The following is an 11,351-nucleotide window of genomic DNA, read 5'->3' on the forward strand; positions in this document are numbered from 1 at the left end:
TGTATTGCTTCGCCACTATAATTTACCTTCAGAATGGGGTTGTATTGCTTCGCCACTATAATTTACCTTCAGAATGGGGTTGTATTGCTTCGCCACTATAATTTACCTTCAGAATGGGGTTGTATTGCTTCGCCACTATAATTTACCTTCAGAATGGGGTTGTATTGCTTCGCCACTATAATTTACCTTCAGAATGGGGTTGTATTGCTTCGCCACTATAATTTACCTTCAGAATGGGGTTGTATTGCTTCGCCACTATAATTTACCTTCAGAATGGGGTTGTATTGCTTCGCCACTATAATTTACCTTCAGAATGGGGTTGTATTGCTTCGCCACTATAATTTACCTTCAGAATGGGGTTGTATTGCTTCGCCACTATAATTTACCTTCAGAATGGGGATATTAGAACTATCGCCACTATAATTTACCTTCAGAATGGGGTTGTATTGCTTCGCCACTATAATTTACCTTCAGAATGGGGTTGTATTGCTTCGCCACTATAATTTACCTTCAGAATGGGGTTGTATTGCTTCGCCACTATAATTTACCTTCAGAATGGGGTTGTATTGCTTCGCCACTATAATAATTTACCTTCAGAATGGGGTTGTATTGCTTCGCCACTATAATTTACCTTCAGAATGGGGTTGTACTTCGCCACTATAATTTACCTTCAGAATGGGGTTGTATTGGCCACTATAATTTACCTTCAGAATGGGGTTGTATTGCTTCGCCACTATAATTGACTTTTGGATAAATCTTCATCAGCGTTAATGGACTTTGTATTGAGAATACCTAGGATAGGGTAATAATGAATACCTAGGATAGGGTAATAATGAATACCTAGGATAGGGTAATAATGAATACCTAGGATAGGGTAATAATGAATACCTAGGATAGGGTAATAATGAATACCTAGGATAGGGTAATAATGAATACCTAGGATAGGGTAAGTAAGGGTAGGGTAAGTAATCCTTAAATGTAATGTAAATGAGAATAATGCTCAGTAGGGCGTCAGTCCAAAACAAACGTTCAAAACAGTATTGTCAGTTAACATGTAACCCATGAATAGAACACCAAACGTTAGAACATGGAACTATGGAACACACAACTGTAGAATATAGAACTATGGAACACACAACTGTAGAATATAGAACTATGGAACACACAACTGTAGAATATAGAACTATGGAATGAAGCACATTAGAATGTATGAAGGGATCTTGGAACTTTATCTCGTTATCTTGTAGGGTTATTAAATTACTTTTAGATGGTGTTCATGTCGTCATGACGACGATATGTTTACATCACAATGGCCTGACACACACCTGCTTTCCACTTACCTACCCTACCCCATGTAGACTACACACACACACTTTACCATCAATTACACAGGTTGTGATTAGTGTCTCTGTTTCACTACAGTCTGGATATCAAAACAAACATTCAGTTCATTAATGGAGACACACCGCTTCATTACACTCAGAATCATGATCGCTATTGAGCTCATTCATCTAAGGTGTGTGTGTGTGTGTGTGTGTGTGTGTGTGGTGTGTGTCGGCAGGCTGAAGATTGAGGAGTTGGAGGGAGAGCGACAACGTCTGGAAGAACAGAACAATGTTCTAGAGCTGAGGCTGGAGAGACACAACTTACAGGTACACAGTCGTGTGTGTGAGGACCTACAGGGCTTCTCTCTGGCCTGGGAGGTTTTGGTAACTCACCTGTCAATCATCCACGTCAGGGCTTCTCTCTGACCTGGGAGGTTTTGGTAACTCACCTGTCAATCATCCACGTCAGGGCTTCTCTCTGACCTGGGAGGTTTTGGTAACTCACCTGTCAATCATCCACGTCAGGGCTTCTCTCTGGCCTGGGAGGTTTTGGTAACTCACCTGTCAATCATCCACGTCAGGGCTTCTCTCTGGCCTGGGAGGTTTTGGTAACTCACCTGTCAATCATCCACGTCAGGGCTTCTCTCTGGCCTGGGAGGTTCTGGTAACTCGCCTGTCAATCAACCACGTCAGGGCTTCTCTCTGGCCTGGGAGGTTCTGGTAACTCACCTGTCAATCATCCACGTCAGGGCTTCTCTCTGGCCTGGGAGGTTCTGGTAACTCACCTGTCAATCATCCACGTCAGGCGCTTCAGCCAATAATAATAATGCTGGATGAAAAAGACGCTGCTTCCTGTTAGTTCACTATGTAGATGATCAGCCAAGTTTGAGCTGAATAATAATAACAATAGTAATCTGTCGCGCATCAAACAAACAACTTGATACTCAGAGGGGGCAGCACTGAGCCTCTAACATCACTTCCTGTAGCAGCACTGAGCCTCTAACATCACTTCCTGTAGCAGCACTGAGCCTCTAACATCACTTCCTGTAGTAGCACTGAGCCTCTAACGTCACTTCCTGTAGCAGCACTGAGCCTCTAACATCACTTCCTGTAGCAGCACTGAGCCTCTAACGTCACTTCCTGTAGCAGCACTGAGCCTCTAACATCACTTCCTGTAGCAGCACTGAGCCTCTAACGTCACTTCCTGTAGCAGCACTGAGCCTCTAACGTCACTTCCTGTAGCAGCACTGAGCCTCTAACGTCACTTCCTGTAGCAGCACTGAGCCTCTAACGTCACTTCCTGTAGCAGCACTGAGCCTCTAACGTCACTTCCTGTAGCAGCACTGAGCCTCTAACGTCACTTCCTGTAGCAGCACTGAGCCTCTAACATCACTTCCTGTAGCAGCACTGAGCCTCTAACGTCACTTCCTGTAGCAGCACTGAGCCTCTAACGTCACTTCCTGTAGCAGCACTGAGCCTCTAACGTCACTTCCTGTAGCAGCACTGAGCCTCTAACGTCACTTCCTGTAGCAGCACTGAGCATCTAACGTCACTTCCTGTGCAGCACTGAGCCTCTAACGTCACTTCCTGTAGCAGCACTGAGCCTCTAACGTCACTTCCTGTAGTAGCACTGGGACGTCACTTCCTGTAGCAGCACTGAGCCTCTAACGTCACTTCCTGTAGTAGCACTGAGCCTCTAACGTCACTTCCTGTAGCAGCACTGAGCATCTAACGTCACTTCCTGTAGTAGCACTGAGCCTCTAACGTCACTTCTTGTAGCAGCACTGAGCCTCTAACGTCACTTCCTGTAGCAGCACTGAGCCTCTAACGTCACTTCTTGTAGCAGCACTGAGCCTCTAACGTCACTTCTTGTAGCAGCACTGAGCCTCTAACGTCACTTCCTGTAGCAGCACTGAGCCTCTAACGTCACTTCCTGTAGCAGCACTGAGCCTCTAACGTCACTTCTTGTAGCAGCACTGAGCCTCTAACGTCACTTCTTGTAGCAGCACTGAGCCTCTAACGTCACTTCCTGTAGCAGCACTGAGCCTCTAACGTCACTTCCTGTAGCAGCACTGAGCCTCTAACGTCACTTCCTGTAGTAGCACTGAGCCTCTAACGTCACTTCCTGTAGCAGCACTGAGCCTCTAACGTCACTTCTTGTATCAGCACTGAGCCTCTAACGTCACTTCCTGTAGCAGCACTGAGCCTCTAACGTCACTTCCTGTAGCAGCACTGAGCCTCTAACGTCACTTCTTGTAGCAGCACTGAGCCTCTAACGTCACTTCTTGTAGCAGCACTGAGCCTCTAACGTCACTTCCTGTAGCAGCACTGAGCCTCTAACGTCACTTCCTGTAGCAGCACTGAGCCTCTAACGTCACTTCCTGTAGTAGCACTGAGCCTCTAACGTCACTTCCTGTAGCAGCACTGAGCCTCTAACGTCACTTCCTGTAGCAGCACTGAGCCTCTAACGTCACTTCCTGTAGCAGCACTGAGCCTCTAACGTCACTTCTTGTAGCAGCACTGAGCCTCTAACGTCACTTCTTGTAGCAGCACTGAGCCTCTAACGTCACTTCCTGTAGCAGCACTGAGCCTCTAACGTCACTTCCTGTAGTAGCACTGAGCCTCTAACGTCACTTCCTGGAGTAGCTCAAACTGCATGCTATGTTTCACTTCCTGGAGTAGCTCAAACTGCACATGCCATGTTTCACTTCCTGGAGTAGCTCAAACTGCACATGCCGCGTTTCACTTCCTGGAGTAGCTCAAACTGCACATGCCGTGTTTCACTTCCTGGAGTAGCTCAAACTGCATGCTATGTTTCACTTCCTGGAGTAGCTCAAACTGCACATGCCGTGTTTCACTTCCTGTAGTAGCTCAAACTGCACATGCCGTGTTTCACTTCCTGGAGTAGCTCAAACTGCACATGCCGTGTTTCACTTCCTGGAGTAGCTCAAACTGCACATGCCGTGTTTCACTTCCTGTAGTAGCTCAAACTGCACATGCCGTGTTTCACTACACTACACCTACACTATTTGTCACATGCGCCAAATATAACACCTTGAAGTGAAATGCTTACAAGCCCCTAACCAACAATGCAGTTTTAAGAAAATACCCCCAAAATATATCATGTAAATAAAATTAAGAGATGAATAAGAAATTATTTAAATAGCAGCAGTAAATAACAATGTGGAGGCTATATACAGGGGTACCGGTACAGAGTCAATGTGGAGGTTATATACAGGGGATACCAGTACAGAGTCAATGTGGAGGCTATATACAGGGGTACCGGTACAGAGTCAATGTGGAGGCTATATACAGGGGGTACCGGTACAGAGTCAATGTACAGGGGGACCGGTACAGAGTCAATGTATATACAGGGGTACCGGTACAGAGTCAATGTGGAGGCGATATACAGGGGTACCGGTACAGAGTCAATGTGGAGGCTATATACAGGGGGTACCGGTACAGAGTCAATGTGGAGGCTATATACAGGGGTACCGGTACAGAGTCAATGTGGAGGCTATATACAGGGGTACCGGTACAGAGTCAATGTGGAGGCTATATACAGGGGTACCGGTACAGAGTCAATGTGGAGGCTATATACAGGGGGGGTACAGAGTCAATGTGGAGGCTATATACAGGGGGTACAGGTACAGAGTCAATGTGGAGGCTATATACAGGGGGTACCAGTACAGAGTCAATGTGGAGGCTATATACATGGGTACAGGTACAGAGTCAATGTGGAGGCTATATACAGGGGTACCGGTACAGAGTCAATGTGGAGGCTATATACAGGGGGTACCGGTACAGAGTCAATGTGGTGGCTATATACAGGGGTACCGGTACAAAGTCAATGTGGAGACTATATACATGGGTACAGGTACAGAGTCAATGTGGAGGCTATATACAGGGGTACCGGTACAGAGTCAATGTGGAGGCTATATACAGGGTGTACCGGTACAGAGTCAATGTGGAGGCTATATACAGGGGTACAGGTACAGAGTCAATGTGGAGGCTATATACAGGGGTACCGGTACAGAGTCAATGTGGAGGCTATATACAGGGGTACCGGTACAGAGTCAATGTGGAGGCTATATACAGGGGTACAGGTACAGAGTTAATGTGGAGGCTATATACAGGAGGTACCGGTACAGAGTCAATGTGGAAGCTATATACAGGGGTACAGGTACAGAGTCAATGTGGAGGCTATATACAGGAGGTACCAGTACAGAGGCTATATACAGGGGTACCGGTACAGAGTCAATATGGAGGCTATATACAGGGGTACCAGTACAGAGTCAATGTGGAGGCTATAGACAGGGAGGTACCGGTACAGAGTCAATGTGGAGGCTATATACAGGGGTACAGGTACAGAGTCAATGTGGAGGCTATATACAGGGGGTACCAGTACAGAGTCAATGTGGAGGCTATAGACAGGGAGGTACCGGTACAGAGTCAATGTGGAGGCTATATACAGGGGGTACAGGTACAGAGTCAATGTGGAGGCTATATACAGGGGGTACCGGTACAGAGTCAATGTGGAGGCTATATACAGGGGATACCTGGAGAGACACCATCTAATCCTTCACCACACACAGCTAGAGAGAGACACACCATCTAATCCTTCACCACACACACCTAGAGAGACACACACCATCTAATCCTTCACCACACACACCTAGAGAGACACACCATCTAATCCTTCACCACACACACCTAGAGACCCACACCATCTAATCCTTCACCACACACAGCTAGAGAGAGACACCATCTAATCCTTCACCACACACACCTAGAGAGAGACACACCATCTAATCCTTCACCACACACACCTAGAGAGAGACACACCATCTAATCCTTCACCACACACAGCTAGAGAGAGACACCATCTAATCCTTCACCACACACACCTAGAGAGAGACACACCATCTAATCCTTCACCACACACAGCTAGAGAGAGACACACCATCTAATCCTTCACCACCCACACCTAGAGAGACACACACCATCTAATCCTTCACCACCCACACCTAGAGAGACACACACCATCTAATCCTTCACCACACACACCTAGAGAGACACACCATCTAATCCTTCACCACACACACCTAGAGACACACACCATCTAATCCTTCACCACACACACCTAGAGAGACACACCATCTAATCCTTCACCACACACACCTAGAGAGACACACCATCTAATCCTTCACCACACAAACCTAGAGAGAGACACACCATCTAATCCCTCACCACACACACCTAGAGAGACACACCATCTAATCCTTCACTACACACAGCTAGAGACACACACCATCTAATCCTTCACTACACACACCTAGAGACACACACCATCTAATCCTGCCTCTCACATCTCACCAAGTTTTTTTTAAACTACCTGTCTATGTGGACCTGATGCCCTTCACTTTAAAATTGGCTGGAGGGGTTGGCTCTGCTGTGTGTGTGTGTGTGTGTGTGTGTGTGTGTGTGTGTGTGTGTGTGTGTGTGTGTGTGTGCGTGTGCGTGTGCGGTCTCTCCCCACCTCGCAGGAGAGATGTGCTTTTGGTCCACAGACAGACAGGGGGGATTTTAGAGTCTATTACGGTAGTGTGTTTAGGGACCGTCAGAATGGGAACCCAATGATGAAGCAGGTATCAGTAACTAAATGATTTCACTGGCCGTCTCTCGATCGCGACCTTGAATGTCTGAAGAATTCCCCCCGGTGTTACTCGCAGCGGACAAACATTCTGTCAGCCGCTGAAGCAAATACCTGCCGGTCTCACGGCAATCGCCCGTTAATGAACACGCTTAGCGTCTCCTGGCTTCCACACAAAGCCACTGATCCTTTTGGAACATCTACCTTCACAGTAAATCCATGTGATATAGCCTACACCTTCACAGTAAATCCATGTGATATAGCTTACACCTTCACAATAAATCCATGTGATATAGCCTACACCTTCACAATAAATCCATGTGATATAGCCTACACCTTCACAGTAAATCCATGTAATGTAGCCTAAACTTTCACAGTAAATCCATGTAATATAGCCTACACCTTCACAGTAAATCCATGTAATGTAGCCTAAACCTTCACAGTAAATCCATGTAATATAGCCTACACCTTCACAGTAAATCCATGTAATGTAGCCTACACCTTCACAGTAAATCCATGTGATATATTCTACAACTTCACAGTAAATCCATGTAATATAGCCTACACCTTCACAGTAAATCCATGTGATATAGCCTACACCTTCACAATAAATCCATGTAATATAGCTTACACCTTCACAGTAAATCCATGTAATATAGCCTACACCTTCACAGTAAATCCATGTAATATAGCCTACACCTTCACAGTAAATCCATGTGATATAGCCTACACCTTCACAGTAAATCCATGTAATATAGCCTACACCTTCACAATAAATCCATGTGATATAGCCTACACCTTCACAGTAAATCCATGTAATATAGCCTACACCTTCACAGTAAATCCATGTAATATAGCCTACACCTTCACAGTAAATCCATGTAATATAGCCTACACCTTCACAATAAATCCATGTGATATAGCCTACACCTTCACAGTAAATCCATGTGATATAGCCTGCACCTTCACAGTAAATCCATGTAATATAGCCTACACCTTCACAGTAAATCCATGTAATATAGCCTACACCTTCACAATAAATCCATGTGATATAGCCTACACCTTCACAGTAAATCCATGTAATATAGCCTACACCTTCACAATAAATCCATGTGATATAGCCTACACCTTCACAGTAAATCCATGTAATATAGCCTACACCTTCACAGTAAATCCATGTAATATAGCCTACACCTTCACAGTAAATCCATGTAATATAGCCTACACCTTCACAATAAATCCATGTGATATAGCCTACACCTTCACAGTAAATCCATGTGATATAGCCTGCACCTTCACAGTAAATCCATGTAATATAGCCTACACCTTCACAGTAAATCCATGTAATATAGCCTACACCTTCACAGTAAATCCATGTAATATAGCCTACACCTTCACAGTAAATCCATGTAATATAGCCTACACCTTCACAGTAAATCCATGTAATATAGCCTACACCTTCACAGTAAATCCATGTAATATAGCCTACACCTTCACAATAAATCCATGTGATATAGCCTACACCTTCACAGTAAATCCATGTGATATAGCCTGCACCTTCACAGTAAATCCATGTAATATAGCCTACACCTTCACAGTAAATCCATGTAATATAGCCTACACCTTCACAATAAATCCATGTGATATAGCCTACACCTTCACAGTAAATCCATGTAATATAGCCTACACCTTCACAATAAATCCATGTGATATAGCCTACACCTTCACAGTAAATCCATGTAATATAGCCTACACCTTCACAGTAAATCCATGTAATATAGCCTACACCTTCACAGTAAATCCATGTAATATAGCCTACACCTTCACAATAAATCCATGTGATATAGCCTACACCTTCACAGTAAATCCATGTGATATAGCCTGCACCTTCACAGTAAATCCATGTAATATAGCCTACACCTTCACAGTAAATCCATGTAATATAGCCTACACCTTCACAGTAAATCCATGTAATATAGCCTACACCTTCACAGTAAATCCATGTAATATAGCTACACCTTCACAGTAAATCCATGTAATGTAGCCTAAACCTTCACAGTAAATCCATGTAATATAGCCTACACCTTCACAGTAAATCCATGTAATGTAGCCTACACCTTCACAGTAAATCCATGTGATATATTCTACAACTTCACAGTAAATCCATGTAATATAGCCTACACCTTCACAGTAAATCCACGTGATATAGCCTACACCTTCACAATAAATCCATGTAATATAGCTTACACCTTCACAGTAAATCCATGTAATATAGCCTACACCTTCACAGTAAATCCATGTAATATAGCCTACACCTTCACAGTAAATCCATGTGATATAGCTTACACCTTCACAGTAAATCCATGTAATATAGCCTACACCTTCACAATAAATCCATGTGATATAGCCTACACCTTCACAGTAAATCCATGTAATATAGCCTACACCTTCACAGTAAATCCATGTAATATAGCCTACACCTTCACAGTAAATCCATGTAATATAGCCTACACCTTCACAGTAAATCCATGTGATATAGCCTACACCTTCACAATAAATCCATGTGATATAGCTTACACCTTCACAGTAAATCCATGTGATATAGCCTACACCTTCACAGTAAATCCATGTAATATAGCCTACACCTTCACAATAAATCCATGTGATATAGCCTACACCTTCACAGTAAATCCATGTAATATAGCCTACACCTTCACAATAAATCCATGTGATATAGCCTACACCTTCACAGTAAATCCATGTAATATAGCCTACACCTTCACAGTAAATCCATGTAATATAGCCTACACCTTCACAGTAAATCCATGTAATATAGCCTACACCTTCACAATAAATCCATGTGATATAGCCTACACCTTCACAGTAAATCCATGTGATATAGCCTGCACCTTCACAGTAAATCCATGTAATATAGCCTACACCTTCACAGTAAATCCATGTAATATAGCCTACACCTTCACAGTAAATCCATGTAATATAGCCTACACCTTCACAGTAAATCCATGTAATATAGCCTACACCTTCACAGTAAATCCATGTAATATAGCCTACACCTTCACAGTAAATCCATGTAATATAGCCTACACCTTCACAATAAATCCATGTGATATAGCCTACACCTTCACAGTAAATCCATGTGATATAGCCTACCTTCACAGTAAATCCATGTAATATAGCCTACACCTTCACAGTAAATCCATGTAATATAGCCTACACCTTCACAATAAATCCATGTGATATAGCCTACACCTTCACAGTAAATCCATGTAATATAGCCTACACCTTCACAATAAATCCATGTGATATAGCCTACACCTTCACAGTAAATCCATGTAATATAGCCTACACCTTCACAGTAAATCCATGTAATATAGCCTACACCTTCACAGTAAATCCATGTAATATAGCCTACACCTTCACAATAAATCCATGTGATATAGCCTACACCTTCACAGTAAATCCATGTGATATAGCCTACCTTCACAGTAAATCCATGTAATATAGCCTACACCTTCACAGTAAATCCATGTAATATAGCCTACACCTTCACAGTAAATCCATGTAATATAGCCTACACCTTCACAGTAAATCCATGTAATATAGCTACACCTTCACAGTAAATCCATGTAATATAGCCTACAGAGAAGCCTAATTACCGTGTCTAAACGGTCACGTGGAATTTGACTGTCTTCATGACTAGTGTCCTCCGGTGTGGCGGTAATATGGTCACCCTAACAGCCCTAGTTTCAACCCAACTCATCCTCTCTCTCTTTGTGTGTGTGTGGATCTTAATAGAATCAGTCCTACTGTTGTCCCAGTCCTGATGGTCCCTAAAGCCACACAGAGATTAGATTCCTATTCCACAGCAGTGATGGGACACTATCAACTAGAGAGCGTTTTAGATCAGACTGCTAGTTTAGAGTCTGCCTACATGTCTGGAGGACCTGTCTGGGGTAGACATGAAGGGTAACTTTTTCTGTCACTTTCTCTCTGTCACACACACACACTTCCTGTCCCTGTGTGTTCTGGTCACACAGACACTTCCTGTCCCTGTGTGTTCTGGTCACACACACACTTCCTGTCCCTGTGTGTTCTGGTCACACAGACACTTCCTGTCCCTGTGTGTTCTGGTCACACAGACACTTCATGTCCCTGTGTGTTCTGGTCACACAGACACTTCATGTCCCTGTGTGTTCTGGTCACACAGACACTTCCTGTCCCTGTGTGTTCTGGTCACACACACACTTCCTGTCCCTGTGTGTTCTGGTCACACAGACACTTCCTGTCCCTGTGTGTTCTGGTCACACAGACACTTCCTGTCCCTGTGTGTTCTGGTCACACAGACACTTCAT

General features: G+C 43.9%; 1 protein-coding gene across 1 annotated transcript in view; it reads left to right on the forward strand.

The window, feature by feature from the left end:
* Window positions 1–11,351, forward strand: part of LOC127928757 (mitotic spindle assembly checkpoint protein MAD1-like) — an 83,714-nt gene that overhangs the window by 50,699 nt on the left and 21,664 nt on the right. The window contains exons 14-15 of the mRNA XM_052516112.1: window positions 1,562–1,652; window position 5,271. Of these exons, the coding sequence (XP_052372072.1) occupies window positions 1,562–1,652; window position 5,271 (92 nt within the window). The remainder of the gene's footprint in view (window positions 1–1,561; window positions 1,653–5,270; window positions 5,272–11,351) is intronic.

The sequence above is a fragment of the Oncorhynchus keta genome, unplaced genomic scaffold (assembly GCF_023373465.1).
Source record: "Oncorhynchus keta strain PuntledgeMale-10-30-2019 unplaced genomic scaffold, Oket_V2 Un_scaffold_36_pilon_pilon, whole genome shotgun sequence".
NCBI classification, from domain to species: Eukaryota; Metazoa; Chordata; class Actinopteri; order Salmoniformes; family Salmonidae; genus Oncorhynchus; species Oncorhynchus keta.